General features: G+C 40.8%; 1 protein-coding gene across 4 annotated transcripts; it reads left to right on the forward strand.

Annotated features, from left to right (window-relative positions):
• Positions 1 to 585: 585 nt before the first annotated feature.
• On the forward strand, positions 586 to 20,539 carry tbc1d5 (TBC1 domain family, member 5). Of its 4 annotated transcripts, none has more exons than XM_085148037.1 (23): positions 586 to 708; positions 6,734 to 6,786; positions 7,072 to 7,190; positions 7,871 to 7,928; positions 8,098 to 8,206; positions 8,428 to 8,517; positions 8,615 to 8,689; positions 8,876 to 8,943; positions 9,040 to 9,142; positions 9,444 to 9,532; positions 9,653 to 9,703; positions 9,783 to 9,852; positions 11,210 to 11,382; positions 11,483 to 11,625; positions 12,179 to 12,285; positions 15,011 to 15,096; positions 16,390 to 16,685; positions 16,892 to 16,948; positions 18,077 to 18,285; positions 18,389 to 18,488; positions 18,722 to 18,801; positions 18,905 to 19,162; positions 19,541 to 20,539. In XM_085148037.1, exons 3-23 carry the CDS (start codon positions 7,091 to 7,093, stop codon positions 19,820 to 19,822), a joined length of 2,604 nt encoding a protein of 867 aa, XP_085004163.1. In that variant the 5' UTR covers positions 586 to 708; positions 6,734 to 6,786; positions 7,072 to 7,090; the 3' UTR covers positions 19,823 to 20,539. The 4 variants fall into 4 exon arrangements, with proteins under 4 accessions (XP_085004163.1, XP_085004166.1, XP_085004164.1 ...); XM_085148038.1 differs by lacking the exon at positions 586 to 708 and adding an exon at positions 715 to 1,114; XM_085148039.1 differs by lacking the exon at positions 586 to 708 and adding an exon at positions 715 to 922.
• Positions 20,540 to 21,500: the final 961 nt, after the last annotated feature.

Below are 21,500 nucleotides of genomic sequence, written 5' to 3' on the forward strand. Positions count from 1 at the left end.
TACAATCTGTGACATGTAAGTGTGCAATCTGTGAGACTCAGTCCTCTCTCATAACTCATCTATGGATATTCCTATTGGTGGAAATATGAATAACTTCATATCTCACATGTTTCATTCAGAACTATGAAGATTACTGGAACTCAGTCAGAAGTTGTTAAAGCCTTATCAAATTCTAAGAGGTATCATTTACTGGGCATTTATTCTTCATAGACTGGTTATAGTAATAAAAAGTTCAACCTTTGCTTAGTCAGGTTATTTTTTGTTTCTTTGTTTGTTTTTTAAAACTTACTGGTTGTTGCTTATCCTCTTCCAGCAGCCAATTGTTTGGGTCCTTGTCTTTGTAGCCTGCTGTCTGCTATCTTCTAGAGATCTTCACAAATGAAATGAACGCATAACTTCACTATATATTACAAAGAACTTATACAAGTAATGCCACAAAGCCTTGTTATTAATGAATAATTATTAAACATTATTGCACAATTTTGCTGAAATATTTTGACCCCCTTACTTTGCATTTAACAAGCAAGTAAGGCTTAGCTTTTGGACAAATCTAGAACAACCAGCTACCTGCAGGCAGTCAGTAACGTCACAGGCCGGGGGTCACGTGATCAGTCAGCTGGTCTTCAGCCAGTGAGCCTGACACGCTACTGTTTACAAATCAGCGGAGCCCCAGTGAGCAGAATGAGGCTTCCTGCGTGATCCGAACAGGTACGTGAATAAAAACTGCTAACGCATTGCTTTTTGGTGCTAGTTCCTGAGCGTGTGACGCAACATTGTCTCGTTTAAAGCAGAAGCTGTGTGTGTGTTGGAAGTAATAACAGGGCCCCGAGTTGGCTCGCTAGGCTAATGTCATATTAGCCTTCCTGCTTCCTGTCGCTTCAACTCTTCAATTCAATCAACATGAAGAGCTTCAGCTGCCAGAGTAAGTTTAGTTCATATTTAGCTTTGCTAGCCGACGGACGACACAAGCTAGCTTAGCTGCTGTTTGGCGTGTTATTTTGCTTTTTTAAGCCCCCTCTGCTTCGATAATCTTCCTGGCAGCCTCCATTCGTGCTGCATCCCAGACGGACCTTGTGTACGTTTTGCTTCAATTTGGACATACCTTGTCATTGATGTAAGTTACGATGTCAAAAAAATGTGGGGAAAACAGCTAATCGTGGGTTTGCTAAGTGGAGGACTAACTATGGGTGAAAGATTCAGTGACGAGTTCAGGGCAGTGCAGAGGTTTGGTAACGGCTAACACCACCTGCCTGTGTAGTTTCGTGTGGTTTCACACATACTTCTCCACACTGCCAAGATGAAGTTCAGTACAAATGTCCGTGTGGGAATCTTTCTGTAGGATACTGTGGACTGCAGAAAGGCCTTTTGGACTGGAAAGGGAGACCCAGGGCTAGAAAGGAGCGAGACCCGGGAACACAACGCCTGCTAATAATATTGGAGGAAATGTTCAGTACTTGCTGACTTGAGTGTTTCTGTGAATTCAGAGTTTCGTTCCCTTTAGTGCAATGCTTCCTAGCTGTTGTTGTTGTTTTTATTTTTTTTGTTTAACTTGTGATCTTTTATATGAGGTTACATGTAAATGTCACTGAGTAGTCCAGGCAAGATGTCCCCTTAGTTTTATCTGAATAGCTTTATCAGCCAAAAGGCACTTTAGAAATGCCCATTTTTAAATTTACCTTGCGACTCTTTGTGGATGTCCTCTTCCCCCATGTTACTAACGAGTTGTCCATTTCAGTACAGACAGATGTCTGTCAGATTTTATCTTTGGTAATTAAATCTTTCAGGACCCAACAAGTTCTTGGAATTTTGGTAAACTAAGGTTTCAGGCATGTTCTCAGTCTCTTGCAGAGCATGTGACCATAAAGGCTCTTGAGCTCTCACTGTGTGCTGAAGTAGAGGCATGTGAGTTTGTTTAGCTGGGGTGTTTCACAGTTGCTAAACTACAATCAGCCGTTTTGACTGAAGCTGCCAGTGACAGTTCCTACTAGCGCTGTTTGCTGGATCCTCTTTGAATATTCATCCTGTAAAAGCAGTTTCCCCCCACATGAAACTGCTGAGACTCTTGTGGATCAGCTGTTACTGTTTATTAGTACTTAAAAAAAAAAATCTGAATTTGAATGCAAAATGATAAAAAGCATATCCCCGAGCGGAGAGAAGAACTGTAGTTGCAGTTCAGTCAGATGTCTTCAAATGGAAATACTGCAGGCAGTTCAGCAAAACGTTTAATACAACTGACTAATCTGGGTTTCCTTTCCAGCTTCTTTAGCCTTTTGAACTTGTGTGTGTGTGTATATATATATATATATATATATATATATATATATATATATATATATATATATATATATATATATATATATATGTATATGTATATGTATATATATATATATATATATATATATATATATATATATATATATATATATATATATATATTAGACATCGGTCTGCAGAGTCAGCTTTACATCTTGAAGTTGCCACACAGCACCAAGCTCCTGGGTTTGAATCCAACCCAGTTGGCCTTTATAGAGTTTTCATGTTCTCCCCATCTCTCTGTGGGTTGTTTCCAGATACTCTGCCTTCTTCCCCCATAAATTAACCTAATTAATTTGGTTAACTAGTTAACATAGTTATTAAGTCAATTAACTAAGATCAATAAACTGGCAATCTGTTTAAGGTGTTAGGGTAATATGTCTCTGATTACCATTGCTAGCTTTGATCTTGTGTCTTATAGGGACAACCAGAAATCTTGTAAACCTTTTTTAAATTAAAACAAAAAAACAAACAAAAAAAAAAAGCAGCTTGGATGCTGCAACCATAGATGGTATAAAAGCGTACCATGAGGTCATCGATCAACTTCTGGGTTCTGGGTCCCTCTCACTGTTTTTCTTTTTCTTTTTTAAATTTACATGAAACACTTCATGTGTAACACCGAGGAGCCCTGCTCTCAAAAACTGACGTAGATGTAACACTGTCTGCAAAGCTGCATTTAAGAAATAAGCGCTTAAAGTTTTTAAAACCTATTTAGAGCCATGCCCGTACAGAACATGTTATCACCGGGTTGGTTGGTTGTGGTCAGTAGACTGTCTCTTTTGCAGTAATTTGCTCTTCGTTGTTTGGCTGTTATCAAGTTAGAGCCGTTTTCCCATAGATTTCTACAGCACCAAAAGTGTTTTTGTGACCACAGATATCGCCATCTGGTGGTCTGAAGTTTGAATGCAGGTTGAAGGCCCTTCAGAAGTTACGTCTGTCTTTTTAATTGTCCGTCACTGAAACGCAAACTCAGGAATCACTCATTGTTCTGGTTCTAATTTTAATTTAAACATGTTTAACTCTGGGGATTCATTAACACTTCACAGCTCTCTGAAAGACAACCCATGTGCTTCATAGAACAGTTGCTTTGCTGTTGCCCAACTATCAAAGCAGACAGGCTTTCCCTGGAGGACGGTAGTAAAGAGACCATCTAAAGTGAGGCATTTCACACAGCTGGTAAAAGGAGGTTCTGCAGAAGTGTACAGTATGGTATGAAAACATGCCAAGATGTGGAAATGTGTTCTAGCAGACCCCAAAGATAAAATCATGAACCTATAATTGAGCATACTGTGGGCTCTATTTAAAATGTGATGCTTCTTGGCTTAGATCAAATGGGAAGTGTTAGTCTGTGGTTTTTAAGCTCACTTTCAGACCGAATGTGTGTGATGGGAAATGAAAAGTGAACTGTTATGTTTCACGCGTTGTGGAAGACTATTAAGGATTGAGGTTTAGAGTGAGGCTGTATGCTTAATTTTGAAATCATTTCAGTGTGCTTCCCACAGTCCCGGGCATCAGCATAGCTCCTTTGAAATCCCATCTTGGGTAAGAACTTAAAGAAGCCAAATCCTAAAAAAATCTGCAAAACTAACACAGGATGATGTCACCGCTACAGTTTGAGTTTAGCTTTGCAAGCTTTTGTTAGCGATTCCCAGTAAGTGATCTTCTACCTCCGAACAGATGGACTCGCTGTTATTTGCCTGTTGATTTATTTATGCATTTCATTATGTATTGATTTGATTATTTCATGAAAGATTCGTGCTTTGAATTATTGAGGTGTCTCCAGGTGCCGTGGATTAAATTATGCAGAAGCTAATTTGCCTTGATTATTATGTAGTAAAGTTGGGATGTCATTTTACGTTCGACTCCGGGAAAAAGTAATGAAAGCAGCAGAAGGCTAAGAGAAGAGTCGCTTCAGGCAAGGCTGTGCTAACACGGCGAGGCCTCAAGACGAACACCCGCGTCATCTTTCACTCGCTCGGAAAGGCTTGCAGAGACACGCACATAAGATATGCCTATGCAAAGAACAAGTAGGGATGAGTGATCTTTAAAGTTTAGAGTCACTTTTTACTTTTGGAAAGAAGAGACAAAGCGACGAATGTGACTACAAGACTGTAGGGAAAAGAATTTTCAAAGTACTTTGCATGAGTAATTTTGGTCACAGTGATCATATGAATTAATATTCTATGCAAGATGACTACCGCTTGTATTTGTATTCACTCAGGAGAATTTAAATCTTTCATGCCAATCTTTGAAAGCAGAAGATGCTATTATTGGAAACACCTATTCACACCATTCTTCTGGAGGGGGGTTTGTTTTTTCCCATAGTTGTGGACTGGTGCCGATTATTTGATAGGATAATGTCCTTTTTAGGAGAGCGGGGGGGGCACACAGATTTAAGGAGAGCATTAGTCTTCGAGTAGAACAGATGTTCCCCGTGAAAACAGCCGCATACATTATGCATATAAAATAATTTCTATTTTGATGGCATGTGTAGCTAATTTATCAAGCAGTGTTTCATTCACATGGTTAATTGGTTTAAGAGATGCCTTTGTTGTGTTATTTCCACAATTATTAAATCGAAAGAAAACACAATGCTTTGTGGGCACGTGCTATTCTGTAGGCCTGCGCATTAGGCTAAACATATTCATAAACATGGAATAATCCCAAGCCGGATAAAGAACGAAGGCAGGATTGGTTAACCTAGATTGTGATGTCTCATGGAAAAAGTAAACTTCTCTCAGAAGTTGGCAGCGAGTACTTGGCTCACGATTTACCTGGTCGGGATATTAATAGTGGGGTTTTTTTCTTTGTGTTTTTTTGGAATTTATTTATTTATTTTTAATGAATCCATCTTTCTGTTCTGGTAAACCACTCAGTGTGGCATTAAATCATTGGGAAGTTTTTCTATTCATCTTCTCTTTTTAAGATGAATCAATTAATGTATTTGTATGTGAAAAATGAACATTGGGGGGGAACAAAGGAAAAGCTTCTCCTAACTTCTTCAAATTGTTTTCTTTGTATTATGTGTTTGGTCGTTAATACAAAGCTTAATTTACAGTGAAAACAGAGAAAAACAGTATTACATTATTATCACACGGAGATTAATTTGTGGTGTGATCAAAGAGGAAGGCACGGTGCCTATTAAAATTAGAGTCATATCCATCATCGCCTTGAAGGTTGTCTCTTTGTGAATCTCAGCACCACGTCCAACATTCCTCCTGCATTTGGATCGCTCCCCGGAAGTCCCGTCCTGACCGCTCGCCAGAGCTGATTTTTGTTTCAGAAACACTGCTGTCCGTGAGCCACGCGAAGACAAGTTTCTTCACATTAAACATCAGTAATTAATGCATTAATTTGCCTTCTTAATGACCTCATTAGCTTCACCAGTTATGTTCAATGTATCACAAAGAGCACCGTGGAACATCAGGCAGCTCAAGTGCTTCTTGTTAATTTCAGCCATTCTTCACTGACTGTAATCAATGTCAGTGTTTTATTTTATGTTAAGTTGAAAATAATAGATTTGAAGGGAGAAGATGCCGTAGCCCTTTGTGCGATTGTCACAGTGTAGGAAAAAAACCTAAAAATACAACCCTGCTTTTTTTTTTTTTTTTTTTTTTTTTTTAATTTTCTTTTTTTAAGCATTGCTTGAAACATTGACTTTTTCCTGACATACTACATTAATTTACTATATAAAGCATATTTCAGTAGTTTTACTTGCTAAAAATCAGTATCAAACTCCATCCATCCATCCATTCGCTTCCGCTTATCCTTTTCAGGGTCGCGGGGGGCGCTGGAGCCTATCCCAGCTGTCATAGGGCGAGAGGCGGGGTACACCCTGGACAGGTTGCCAGTCTGTCGCAGGGCCAACACACAGGGACAGACAACCATTCGCACTCGCACATTCACACCTAGTGGCAATTTGGATTTTCCAATTAACCTATCCCCACAAGCTGCATGTCTTTGGACGGTGGGAGGAAGCCGGAGTACCCGGAGGGAACCCACGCAAACACGGGGAGAACATGCAAACTCCACACAGAAAGACCCTGGCCTGATGTTGGAATTGAACTCAGGACCTTCTTGCTGTGCGACAACAGTGCTAACCACCGTGCCACCGTGCTGCCTGAAAATCAAACTCAAAAAAGCTAATTTTGATCAAGTCGCTTCTTCATGAAAATACCTTTTGAGAAATAAATTGTTGGATTTATTCATCGCTATGAAATGCATCTGCAGTCACTTTAGTCTAGGTCTTTAGTGCTGGGTATTTCTACAAAGCATTTCTTTTATCAATGTCTTTTAATTTTCTTCCTATGCTGCCTACTTCTGCTCTACTGTATTATATTTCACTGAGTCATTTTTGGCCCGTTAGCAGCTTTGTCCTTCATTTCCCCTTTATTATCAGTCCTTCTCCCTCTACTTGCAGAAACGATCCTTTCCTTCTGAGTCTCAACTGACGAGAAACACAAAGCTGTGACAGTAAGTACCGAGATCAAATGGTGTGCTTGGAGAAAGTTTGCTGATTGCGGTGGACTGATTTGCCAGCACTGTTATATAAAAAAGAGGTCAGAGGCTACAATGTTCATGAAAAGTTGGCAAAGTCAGAAAAGGTTCTGAAGGTGAAACTGAAGCTCTGTGTCCCTGATAAAAGAAATAAGTTTAGTTTGTGCTTTAACACCAGGACTTTTTGGGAGATCGTGTTCAGTTATCTTTCTTGTTTATATCTTTCTCTTTTTTGCTTTTACCTGCTACCTCATTCTCCAGGTCCAGCTGGGTCGCAGTCATGCAGCATCCCAATTTTGAGACCCGCCATCCACTCCAGAGTGAAGATCATCAGGAGACAGGTTTTGACGCGCTCCAGAGTTTCAACAAGAATGAAAACAGTATGTCAACTTTCAGTTAAGACTTCCAAACCTTTGTTATAGATAACACCTGTAACCATTCCCCCTTCCTTGGACCAAGACCCACATCATAATATACCAATGCTGCAGTCTTTTTGGGACTAACAGGCTCACAACAATGGAGATGATAAGTTTAGGTTCATTCTGGAGATGATTAAAAAGAAAATTTTGAGCTGACTGAAGTGTGAGTCACAGATGTGGCTTGCGACACCCCCCAGGCTGAGTGTGTTTTTTATGTTAACGTGTGACTGAAAGAAAACCTTGGTGGCTGGCATGTTGTGGAACTGATGAATATTCATACTGAGCGTCCCTGTGGAGCGATCCACTCCTGTAACTAATGCTGATAGACAGCTCTCCAACTTGAATGCATGTTCACCTGCAGGCCAAATTAGACTTATTACGGCCAATAAAGAAGAAACCGAGTATGTTACTTTACTTCCTTTAATCACCTTCTCTGCTCCCCTTATTGCTCTACTGCGTGCCTTGTAAAAGAATAACTGATGGGTTATTGTGATGCAGTAAAATTGTCTAAGTATGCATTTTTGTTGCTCTCTCATTGCCTCGTCTAAAAAATATATATAAATAAATACAAATTGATTTCTGCTTTGACGCCCTAGCACTTGTTGTTTACATCTCCCCCTTGTGGCTGTGTCTGTTCTCAGTAGGAGGATCTCTTGACAGCAGCACTTCGGAGTCTCATTCGACCTTTCTCTCATATAGGTGAGTTATTCCATTAATATCCCTTCATGGTGGTATCATGAACTCGTGGCCCACTTCTCTTAGCTTCTTATCTTGTTTGTTTACTGCTTGATGACACAAGTTGCCCAAGTTGAGTTGAAGCTGGTAAATCCCCTGATGCTTTGCCTCCACCACCCCCTCCCCAATGCAGGAAAGAATGGGACGACTTGTTTCTCAACAGTAATTACCTGGCCAGGATCCGGCAGGCAGGCATCAATGGACGGCTGAGGAGCAGCCGCTTTCGGAGTGTGTGCTGGAAGGTAACTGCCAGTTGGATCAAGCGGTCCTATCGAGTTTGATTAAGGGGGCTTTGGCAAATTCCCTGCCACAGAAAAGGGAAGTTCTGGTGGCTTACAGACTTTTTTTCCTCAGTGGATATAACAGCACGGCGTAGTTCTGATAGGGCTGATTTTTCTACATGTTAGTGATTTCTCAAAGATGAACTGTTGCATGGACTGATATGTGCATTGCATGTCTATAGCTGTACCTGGAGGTTCTTCCAGAGGATAAAGAGCAGTGGATAAACAAGACGAAGGAGCTCCGGGCCCAGTATGAAAAGATCAAGGAGATGGTGAGAGCACCCATCTGTGGCCAGTGTTTTTCTAAGATTGTTGTAACTAATTGTTGTGCATTATTGTTGTTTTGTTTTTGTTTTTTTTCTGTCACAGCACATTACCAACCCCCGCAAGGCCGCAGGCCAGCAGGACCTTGTGGTGAACAACCCACTGTCCCAGGATGAGGGGGTGAGTTTTCTCCACAAATGTTTGTGACATGTGACACTTTGACACTTTGTGACCTTCTAATAATTATTGATACTGTCAATGACGTATTGGTTTTTAACATATAGATTCACACATACTGTCATTGTAATGACAACAATCTCTTCCCTTGATTTTCTGAATGTAATTTTTTTTTTCTGTCACATCCAGAGTTTGTGGAATAAGTTCTTCCAGGATAAAGAGCTAAAGGGAATGGTCAAGCAGGATGTGTTGAGAACGTAAGTACCTCTGTTACTATTTGCTTATTTATTTCTTGTTTTCTGTTATTAACATGGCAGGAAAAAAAATCCATGCTCTTTTTGTATTTGGTTTAGATTCCCTGAGATCCGATACTTCCAGGATGAAGATGTGAGGACCAAGCTGACTGATATTCTCTTCTGTTATGCCAGAGAAAATGAGCAGTTACTGTACAAACAGGTAACGTTCAACAAGCTCACACAGAACAAAATGCCTTTGTAACCTAAGCATTACAAGTGTCTGTAACAGGTGCCAGCCTGTGAATAGATGGCGAGCGTAGCATCTTTTTTACAAACTGGAAGTGACACGTGGCTGAGCAGTGGCTAACAATATCTAAATTAAAGCTGTCATGACGGATTAGAAACCTCGTGCATCACTATTAAAGAAAGACTGACCACAAATGAACTGTATTTGTTTCCTCTCCCTTCTGCCTTTATGCATCTTACATTCTCTCTGCCTCTGTCTGCTTTTCTGTCTGTAGGGGATGCACGAGTTGCTGGCTCCCATAGTGTTTGTGCTGCACTGTGACCATCAAGCCTTTCAGCATGCCAGTGAGACGGCCAGTCCCAGGTCAGTTTGCATTTCACTGAAAAGCCATTAACACCTTCAGACCTGCTTCTCTGATGACAACATATTTTTGTATTTATTTGTCCAATGATTAAATTGAAAGATTCTTACTTTTTTTTTCAGTGAGGAGATGAAGTGTCTGTTAGACCCAGTGTACCTCGAGCACGATGCCTAGTGAGTATCAGCCGATCAAAAGGGTTCAGAATAAGAAATGTTTAAATCTCACTACATTTATCTTTGCCTCTCTCTGTAGTGCCATGTTCTCGCAGCTAATGGAGACAGCAGAGCCGTGGTTCTCCAGCTTTGAAAGGGAAGTGAGGAAGGTCGGTTCTAATTTGAAAAACTACTTTTGACACTGAAATTGATTGTGGATTGTAACACAATACCAGCTGATTGCACTGTCATGAAGACATGACATTATATTAACGCTCAAATACAATGTTGAAGAGCTCAGTCCTGGTTAATTTGACCACTCAGGTGGTTACCATGGTAGCAGCAATAGCATTTTTATTACTATAGTGAACATAGGACGAGAGGCTTCGTTGTCAGAAATGCAGACGAGCAGCTGGATCTGTTTGATGTACCCAAACGATTTGTGGCACAAGTGCAGGAACACACAGAACCCATGATTATCACTGACTGTCAGTCAAATTGTTACTTAAAACACTTCATGTTTTGAACTTTTTTTATTAGCTTTTTATCTTTTTCCACTCCAAATTAAGCAGACTGTAGAGGCTCTTCAAAGCTCTTAGAGACAAATTTGCAATATAATACAGTCACATATATCTAATCAGCCAATGACATGCCAGCAACTTGGTGCAATTAGGTTTGCAGACATTGTCAAGCTGACCTGCTGAATTTCAAACGGAGAATCAGAATGAGAAAGAAAGGGGATTTCAGTGACTTAGAACATGATGTCAAATGGGCTGGTTTGTGTTTCAGAAACGGCTGCTCTGCTGGGATTTTCCCACATGCCCATCTCTAGAGTTTATGGAGAATAGTCTGAAAAAGAGAAAATACCCAGTGAGCAGCATTTCTCTGGGCAATAATTTCTTGTTGACATCAGACATCAGAAGAGAATGGCCAGACTGCTTTCAGCTGATGGGAGGGGAACTGTAGCCTGGTTCGACAAGTCTCAATTTATGCTGCAACATTCAGATGGTATGCTCTTTCAAGTTGGTGTAAACAACTTGCAAACATGAATCTAATCCTACCATCTAAGAACAGTTTAGTTTGGGGAATTTTTGTGGGGAATTAGTTTTTTGGGGGTTTTTTTGTTGTTGCCTTTGGGCCACTGTCATTGCGAGCATCACTTAAAGTCCACAGCCTACCTCAGTATGGGCACAATGTGCCGATCTTCAGACGACTGCTTCCAGCAGCATAAGACATCATGTGACCTCAGCCCATCTCAAACTGATGTCATGGCCATGACAATGACTTCACTGTACTCAAATGCCCTCCAGTCACCAGATATCCTCCTAACCTGTCAATATGAATTAAAAGATCTAATAATTAAACTCCACCTTATTGAATTAAATAAAGTAAAGCAAGTATACTTAACAAAACTCAGAATAGCATATCCTCCCAAAAGGACACTGCAGCTCCTCATTGTTGTTGATGTTCCTCATTTATGTTTGCATGAAGATATTTGAGTTGTGATGGAACAATCTGCTTCCCCAGGGTAAAGAAGAAATGCTGACCACCATCCCATTCGCTCGACCCCAGGATGCAGGGCCATCTGTTGCCATAGTAACCAAAGTCAACCGCATCCAGGACCAGCTGGTGAAGAAGCACGATATCGAGCTGCACATGCATCTCAATCGGCTGGAGATCGCCCCGCAGATCTACGGGATGTCAGTATTTACATCTTTGGGCAGTCTGACTTTTTTTTTTTTTTTTTCCTGATCCACTGCTGGACACAAATGCAGTAAAGCTTTTTTTCTGTGTCTTTAGCCGGTGGGTTCGTCTGCTGTTTGGCCGGGAATTTCCTCTTCAGGACCTGCTGGTGGTGTGGGATGCTCTTTTTGCTGATTGTATCACTCTGGACCTTGTGGACTACATCTTTGTGGCCATGCTGCTCTATATCCGAGATGCTCGTACGCACCATTTATTACTTAAATAATTCAATAATGCCATGTGTTGTCTTTGTAGCGTGTAATTTCGTAAGACATACATAAGTGGAAGACTGTCTAACTAAATGAGCCGGAGTAAATCACAGAGTTATATTGCTTTGGACTACAATTGATCTTTTCATATACATAGCATAGACTGCAGTTCTGCTTGTATAAGTGCTACTGTTATGCCAATGAGCCAAGATAATGTAACACAATGTAATTTCAGTCTGCAGTTAATGAAGCTTGTCCATTCGCACTTTTTTTTTTTTTTAATATATGAAAATAAGTCTGCAGCTTCTTTTTTTTTTATTCTTATATTTTGTGGACTCTTTTTGTTTAGCTTTGTTTTTCTTGGAATGCAGAGTCTAGTCTGTGACAAATAAGTCAAATAGAAAACACTAAGGAAGTGAGACTACAGCTTGAAACACTCTTGGAGATTCACACTTGATTAAAGCAAAGCACAAGCTGTTACCAGATTTTTTTTTTTTTTTTTTTTATTTTAAGATTCTTCTTAAATCTGTTTTTCTTTTTTTAGTAATTGCTAGCAACTTCCAGACATGCCTGGGCCTCCTAATGCACTACCCCCCAATAGGAGACATCAACTCTCTGCTGCAAAAGGCTCTGTTCCTTCGAGATCCCAAAGTAAGTTATTATACCAGCGTAATTAACTAGAAAAATAATACATGTTGGTTTTGCTGATAGAATTAACAATTGGTGATGTAAGTCTCTATAAAAGTGCTGATGTGTGTTATGCGCTCATGTGTCTCTTTCACTGTCTAACTGGTCACATGTTAAAATGGGGAAGAGAGAAAGAGACTCATGATCAAAATCAGAACAAACTTACAGTTAAACAAGCTCTCTTCTAGCAGCTTTTATCAAGTACTTACTGTAAAGGCGATGCCTCACTCAAAACAAGTTGCCTTTTGTCCCCATTACAGAGGAAGTAGAAGTTTTGCAGAAGTGAAAGACTCATATGCACAGTGGGCTAAAATCCTCGAGCAACACACTTTTAGCAAGGACCAAAAAACTTTTTGTGGTGTTGTTGTACTCTCAGAAAGCACTTGGGTGTAAAAAGTGAAGTTAAAATTGGCAGAAAGTATTTTAGTTTCTCATGCTTGACAGGTTACATGTTAATTTAAGGGCACTTACAGTAAATACAGGAAACGCAGGTGTAGTCAATGAAGCGGTCACTGCAGTTAATGACAAGTAGTCGTAGCACAAATATAAGTGCATTTTAATCTTTGTGTGTAACAAATGGGCCTCTGTGTTTATGTTTGTATGTTTCATGTACAAATAAAACGCATTAATCTTAAACTAGCAACCCTTGCATATCAGAGTTTATGGTTGGGTTAGTTAATGTTCAGCTCAGCAGTGCATGTTTGATGGTCTTTGCAACAGCACTTCACTTGTTCCACATTTTGTCATGTTTACAACCTTATTTAAAATGGATTAAATTCATTTTTCACCTCAATATCCTAAACACAATATCCTCTAATGGCAAAGGGGAAAACATTTGCTTCAAATTCTTGCAAATTTATTAAAAACAAACATACAACATGTATATAAACAGTCACAGCCTTTGCTTAATATTTTGCTGAAGTACAGTTGTCAGCAATTACAGGCTCAAGTCATTTTTAGAATGGTGGTTTATTTTTGGACAGTTTCTCTCATTCTTCATTGCAGAAGCTTTCAAGGTCATGGTGGGGAGCACTGGTACTCAGCCATTTTCAGATCTCTCCAGAATGTTAAGTCGGTTCAAGTCTAGGTTCTGGCTGGAACATTAACAAAGGAAAGAGACCACCCTTCCCCCGCCAGTCTGAGGTCTAAAGTGCTCTTGAGCAGGATATCATCAAGGATGTCTCTGTACATCACTGCATTCCTCTTTTCCTTGACCTTGAGTAGCCTCCCAGCTCCTGAAAAACATCCCAATAACATGATGCTGCCACCACAGTGCTTCATTATAGTGATAGTATTGGTCAGCTAATGAACAGTCCCTGATTTCTTCTAGACATGACTTTTGGCATTCAGGGCAAAGAGTTCAAGCTTGGTTTCATTAGGCCAGAGAACCTTTTTGTTTCTTATGGTCTGAGAGTCTTTCAGGTGTTTTTTTGCCAACTTCAGGTGGGCTGTCATGTGCCTTTTACTGAAGAGAGGCTTCTGTATGGCCGCTCTGTTACAGGCTTGACTAGTGGAGTGCGGCCAGTTATAGGAAGAGACCTTGTGGTTCCAAACTTCTTCAATTTACATAATGGAGGCCACTCTGCTTACTGTGACTTTCATTGCTGCAGAAACTGTACTCTTTCCCCAGATCTGTGCCTCAATACAATCCTGTCTCTGAGGTCTACAGACTTGGACTTCATGGCTTGGTTTGTGCTCTGAAATGGACTGTCAACTATGGGACCTCATATAGACAAATGTGGGCCTTTCCACACTATGTCCAATCAACGGAATTTACCACAGGTGGACTCTAGTGAAGTTGTAGAAACATCTGGCAGATGATCAGTGGAAATGGGATGTACCTGAGCTCAACTTTGATGATAAATGCAGTGGGGAAAAAAACTTCCAATGTAAAATTCCTGTCCTGAGTTTGATTACGAAAATCCTAAAATGGCACAATGATGCAACTGCAAGACAGTTAAAGTAAAAACAGAAGTACTTGTGCACTTGGTAAATGTGAAACTATGTGAAGTGCAAAACTCTGGTTTAGTTTGGAAATCTGAAAAAGACCTGATACATTTTTGCCAGGATTTCTCCAGCCCTGACCATACCTGTCATACGCTTGTTTCTTTCCTCCTGCGGTCTTTCTGATTTTTGCTCACTTAACCAGAGGTCTGCTGTGCTGTTACTTCTCCCATGCAGAACGTTTGTAGTCGTCCCGTTTTATTTGCATGTAAGCTCGACATTGTTGTGTGAACAAGTTAAATCAGCACAGAGTCTTTGACCTTAGCGAACACCTCACCTAAATTATCTTTTGTTCCTCGTCCAAATTCATTGACCTGTATACTGAACAACTCCACCAAACTTCTGTTCACCACTCTCCTGAGATGAAATTTCAGGAAGGTGTTGATCTGACATGACAGTGTTACCCCCAGGTGAACAGCCATGTCACACCAGGTCAACATCAGATTTATACCTGGAGGGTTCATCCCTAATAACAGTGCAAGAAGGGGCATGGTGGAGGTTTGTTGCTCATAAGTACTGACTCAGAAACATATTGACTAATTTATGTAGTCATGCATGTGCACATATTTTCGGTTGACTTGTTTACTCTGAGATTACTTGTTTGTTGTGCACAGCAGAGGTTTTTAATCTGTCTTCTTAAAGTTGTTAACAATAACAGTTTAAGCTTAAGTCATTGTTTTTGTAGAACAACCCACGACCTGTGAACTACCACTTCCAGCAGAACCTGGATTACTACAAAACAAAGGGAGCTGACCTGATGAACAAGACACGGTAAAATAAGGCACAGCCTTGTCTTTGAATGGACCTGACATTGCACACACATGGATATAAACATATGGGACATGCATGCATACATACATGCGTTTCCTCCCTTGAGATGCTCTGCCAGGTTTTTACTGCAGTCTCCTTCAGTCGCTGCTTGTTTGTGGGTCTCCATTTAATTTTGTATTTAATAACTGAAAGGTTATTAGGTTGTGATGAGGTGACTGTCTTGGTATTCTTTAGATCATTATCCATTTGCATTGTAAAGCGCCATCTGATCAGTCATGCTGCTTTTATTTGAATCTTATCTGAGAGCATCGCCCTGTGGTGAAGTTCAGACCAAAGAAAATGAAAATTTTGTCTTTGTCCAGAAAATTATGGACTCAACTGTATTACATACAATATAGGTTACATTAGTGGCTGTTGATAAAAATTGCTTTAGTTTAGTTATGTGCAAGTAATCCCAGTGAGCCAAAGGTTCAGACTGCTGTTTCAAACTACCCTCCCCTCTATTCTGGGCTCTATATGATGCCCATGACAGCTTGCAGAACTTTGAACCTTCACACATAAATGACAGATGGGTCCATTTGACTCGAACATGGCTACAGTTTTCAGTATTTATCATTATTTATATATTCACATTAAAAATGTGTCTATATGTATAAAATAATAAAATCGCTCCTGCACTGATCCTTATGTTTTATTAAAGCATAACCTTACCTTGTAAGTCCACTCGCCATTAGTCATTTTATTTCCTGCTTTCTATTCAGACATATATTCTTGCTCATGAGCACATTCTTTAGGTCAGTGAAATTGTATAAAAGTAATATAAAATAGGCAGTGTTTGTAGGCTCCCTTGTGTGCATGAGACAAGAATGCGGTCATTAAAAAAACCTCAGATGAGCTATTAGAGATCAGACCTCCACTCGGAGCATTAAAGTTTTATAGGGTCTAAAACTACATTAAGATCTGCAGACGTTAATATTAAGAACCAGATGTCAATTTATGTTATTGTGCCGGGTAATCCAAGTTTTAAATTCTAGGATAACTGTTTTGTATTCAAGAATTGAGCGCCAAAAAAACCCTCTCATGAGCCATTTTATAGCATTTGTTTTGTCTTTGAGACTTCTCAGGCTAATCCCACATTTCTGGAAGCAGGGTTTAATTTTTATATCTTATAAAATATAAACCTCTGGATACCTTGAAGGTAGAACATTTGTTAAATAATGCTAAAAGTAGTAGTTTTTAATTTTCTGCTAAAGATAAGATCAGGTGAAGTGTCTCATATCCTTTTCTTTCTAGCTCTGGCTCTACAAAAGCTGCTCCACTCAACATCAACAAGGTCTCCAGCAGTCTGCTCAACTTCGGCAGGAAGCTCATTGCTCCAGCCATGTCTGGTGCGTCTATTTCACCAATCAACAGCGAGGTACACTCCTCCTCTTCCTCCTCCTCGTCCACCTCCCCGGCCTCGGCCCCTACGCCCATCTTACCACACCCGCTGGCAGATCCGTCAGCTCCGACGCAGACCCAGGGCCAGGCCCAGACTCAGCACTATCGCCTGCTCAAGTCTGAAAGCATGCCTGTCCACCTGAGCAAAGGTGAGCACAAGTAGTCAAAACAGAAATGTTCCAGATTTGTGGCAGGACAGATGTGACATCACATCCTCCTTACCATCTACTAGTTGGTGTATCATGTACCCGGTGAATTACCCTTACACCCTTTTTAACACTGGTTGTTGAAGTTTGTTCAGCCTTTTGGTTTGTGTGGTTATGGCAGCATCAGCTTTGACTCTCCTGTCTGTTAGATGGAGTTTCAGGTGGAGTGTCTCAGGTCTCAGCCCAGACTCACAGTGACACACAAGGTAACTGCTGTCATGGCAACTGCTTGTGTGACATGCCCGCCCTTATTTGTCCGTGCTTTCATCACTGCCAGCCCATTTCTAAGCATCCTGCATGTTGTACGCCGTTTGCTCACCTGTCCCTGCTGTTGGTGTGCCAAATGTTACCATAAACAGACATGAGTGTGTGCTGCATGTGATTTTCAACTGTGACCACCAGAGGGAGATCACAGCTCGCTGCATTAGTGCAGATGTTGGCATAGGCATCACTAGTGAGCTGCGACATCTCTCATCAGTAGTGCTAAGACTGTGTCCTTTAAAAAAACCAAACAAAAAACCTGTCAGCAAATTTCTGTTGTTGCATCACTGTAGCTGTAAACCCCTATTTGTCCTCTGTGTGTGTGTGTGTGTGTGTGTGTGTGTGTGTGTGTGTGTGTGCCAGCTTGCTGTTTAGTCTGCAGTGACAAAGAAAAATGCAAAGAAATGGTTTATCTAATGACTCATTATAGACCAACAGATTTGCAGTCAATTAATAACTGCAAAAGTCTGTTATTAATTGATTACTTACATTTGCATTTAATTGCTGCATTAATGAGCATCATTCTCTGAGCAGCAGGGGCTGCGCCTCTCCAATCAGCTCCTGCTTTGCTCTGTGGTGGGAGTGCACTGCTGCAGATTTGCATTATCTAAAAACAGATGATGACATGAAAGCTAAAAACTCTAGGAAAGGAAATATAACAGACAGACTCATTAGCACTACTAGACACTTTTATTTATTTATTTTCTAGATGCACTTGGGGGAAAAATCATTTATCATTTAAAACACAATGTATGTCTTTTCTGATTGTGAATACATGAATTCACAATTTCTACATCTCATTCAGCACTGGGGAAAAAATCTGCAATTCCAGCTTCACCGTCCAGATTTCAGAGTCTTGTCTTGCACTTAGCTGTTTAATATCTCTCTAAATTACAGATATTTATGAGATTCGGCCTCCATAAATAGAGTTCTTCATAGAGTTTAAAGGAACAATAGTTTCTTTCATGTTTATTTCCTGTGCAGGTTGTTCTTCTGAAATTCAAATAAGGTGACGTCCATAGGTTTTCAATTTCCTAGTGTTACTAATCAAAATGTCTGTCTGTGCTTCTTAGGCCAAAGCTCGAGGACGGTCAGCTCCTCTACAAGCATAGAAAGCCTCTCCGGTGGCCGTGGTCAATCCACCGCCTCCCCGCCTCTTCCCCCATCCAGAGGGAGTGATGTCAGCACTTCATCCCCGCCCCTCTCCGCCACCAAGAAGGAGTCCTTCTTTAACATCACTCGCTCACGCTCCCACAGCAAGACTATGGGCAAGAAAGAGATGGTAAGTCTTTTTAATTTTCTCTCACAGCTTTAACCATAATCCCTTCTTTGTAGGGTTTCCTTCAGTTTCCAATTTTCTCTGTTTGTGTTTGTGGGATCAACAGGAAGAAGACCTGGAAGCCCAAGTCTCTTTCCTGCAGGGCCAGATCAACGACCTGGAGGCCATGAGCAAATACTGTGCTAAGATGATGAACACACACATCTGTAAGTTCAGCCACACATGGTTACATGGCTTAAAAAAAAAAACATTCAGTCTAATTCCACTCGTGTGTCAGCGTCTGCTGCAGGTTATATTTGTTTAAGTTAAATTTCTAATTTTGCTAAAAATTTACTGACAATAATAATACTGTTTATGTTTTCGAATTGTAATATAGTGAAGCAGCAGCTGTTTCGATTTTTGTGGCCGATCAGTGCCTGACCACTCATTGTTCCTCTAGGTAAAATCCAGGAAGTGATTCTCCAAGAACACCTCGAGAAAGAGGATGAGGTCCTGGTCTCACTGGCTGGACTCAAACAGGTGACTGTGTGAGCAGATGCTATAAGTGTATATTCATTTTTGTGATGTCCCTTTTATAATCATATTCACTAACTCATCTCTGCGGCCTCATTCTCCCTGTCAGATTAAAGACATCCTAAAGGGAGCGCTGCGCTTCAACCAGAGCCAGCTGGAAGCTGAGGAGAATGAAGAAATCACCATTGCTGACGATCACTACACGTCCACAGCAGCAGCAGGTGAAACTGTTCTAAGCACCAGCAGCCTCCACAGTGGCCAGCAACAGCAGGCAAACATCAGGCCGAGCAGGGACTCCGAGCTGGAAGGGAGCGCGAGCATGGACGAGAAGGAGGAGGAGCAGGCCATGACACCATTTGATCAACAGGTCAGCGTTTTTCCTGTCTGCGTAAATTATTGCTCTGTACCTCTGCCAGCTGTATTGGCATCAAATATAGTTTAACGTTCACTCCATACAGGATTATGTTTCGTCGTCTGTTCTGCTGTTTGACCCTTTGATCCCAGGATTCATTCATTTTAAATCCTAATCCCTTTCATGTCTGCAAGTCTGTGTTCAGAGTGGTTTTGTATCTTTCCAGGATTATGGTGTGTCATGCTAAATCTGCTCTCCTAAGAATTATACCATTTCTGAATGATACCGCAGAGCACAGCAAGTTTATCTCAAAACACTCAGCTTTAGGCCAAGGCAAGCGTGATCTCACACTTTAGGCATTTATGCAGTTTTAAAAAAGATTTTTGCATGCAGGTGGCGTCTTCTCTGGGCTCGGAGGGCAAAAACTGGGACGATTACATCCTTATTTCCCAGGACGGAGACCTGCACGCTGAAACTGGAGGAAGGGCTGCATCCGAGCGCACTCCTCCAATCAGACGGGGACGTGGCATGGTGCGGATGGAGCCTGAGGGTGCGGCTGGAACTTTCCAAGACCCCCTAATGGCAGGCACCACCTCAGGTTCCTCCAGCCCAGATGAAGGCTCCACCCACAGCAAGGACTCTGACTTTACCATCGTTAACCCGAACGACCTGTGAAGGTGTTAAATCGCCGCCCTATTCCTTCACCTATACCCGTTCTGGCTCATATCCCATTCAGCGGGGTTTGATCAGAGAAAAGTGACCTGGAATTGGTGAGGGGGCTTTAGGTCGATGGTGGAGCGCCACTGAAACTGCTCTCAACATAGAAATTGAACACATGGACTGTGACACTTGTTTCACAAATGCCCGATACTCTCTCTTTAATCTGTGCCACTTCAGTCCTGTCTGAGCTGATGCTGTATGCTGTCTCATCTCCTTATTATGCTGGGCCTTTTTAGTGGGTACAATCTAACCTCATCCGTCACTCATGATGATTTGTAGTTCCCTGCTCTACAGAGAGAGGGCGCCATTGAACTGCTTACCCTGTCACTACAAGATGACTCTAAAGAGTTGGACCTCAAACTGCAGTACTGCAGTTTACCTTCAGGAGGGGACTCCTTTTCTCTTACTGTAATGATTGAGAGTGTGGTGCTGTTGTTCCTCATGAATGTGGAGCTCTGGCCATACCTCTGCCTGTGTTCTGTCTGCGTGTATGCCTCTAAAGAGGAAGCTCTCTGCTCTGATACTCGAAGGAAAGAAGGATGGTGTCGTCCTGTCACTTGTTGATGGCAGTTTTCTCCCCACTCATAAACCAGTGCCTCTGACCGTTATTCTTCTCAGCCAAACAAAACCTAACTCTGTGATCCTTTTTTTTTTTTCTTTTTTTTTTTTTTTTTAAGAAAACACTTTTAAAGAAAACTGTTTTCTTTTTGTTTTTAACCCTTTAGTGCTTTAATTTCCCTGGTGTATATGATTAAATTATGGAATAAATCTCCTTTACCTTTGTTTTAAAATTGATTCCAATGTGGACAATTCAGTGTCGGTTATCTTTGCTCACGTTTACAGGTAAGTTGTTCTCATGTTCTGTGGCAAAATTACGCAAAGCAGCACACAAAGAATGTTCCTCTATAGCTGCCTATTCAGCCTAATTAACTCTAGACCAATAAAACTACATTGCTCTTGCTAAAACACTGAACTTCTAGTGTCTTCTTTGGATTACTTGCTCTCAAGACTTTGAGTTAACACATTGTCCTGATTGGATAGCAGCAGTAAAAAGCAGACAGGAAGTGTGGGTAAATGGAGTAGGAGTGTAACAACTGAACCATGGATTCGCAGCTAATGGTATTTGTGTACGTATGCTGTGTACTTTGAAGATATGAGTCTTTGTGGTTTATTTAAAAGCTATTCGGGGGTTTTGGTTAAATAATGATCTTCATCTCCAGATATTATTCATTGTTGCAAGGAGCTGCTACAGATGTTTTGGATGTTTATAACATATTTAACTGCAAAACCATCCATACTTACAGCAGCAGCATGGTTAAGCCTATATTTCAGTGAAACTGAGAGATGATTATTTCCAGGATAGTAAAAACCTGGATCTCATACAAATAAAATGTGCATTTATATGTACAAACACTTACTAGGTTTACAACTGCTTGTTAATGCAAATATGTAATCAGCCAGTCACATAGCAACAACTCAATGTGCTTAGGCTCATAAATTAATCAAAATGACCTGCTGGAGTTCAAACCAAGCCTCTGAGTGGACAAGAAATGTGATTTGAGTTTGAACAGTTGTTGTGCCAGATGAGCTGATCTGAGTGTTTCAAAAACTGCTGAGCTGCTGGGATTTTTAC

This window comes from Neolamprologus multifasciatus, chromosome 22 (genome assembly GCF_963576455.1).
Source record: "Neolamprologus multifasciatus chromosome 22, fNeoMul1.2, whole genome shotgun sequence".
Lineage (NCBI taxonomy): Eukaryota > Metazoa > Chordata > Actinopteri > Cichliformes > Cichlidae > Neolamprologus > Neolamprologus multifasciatus.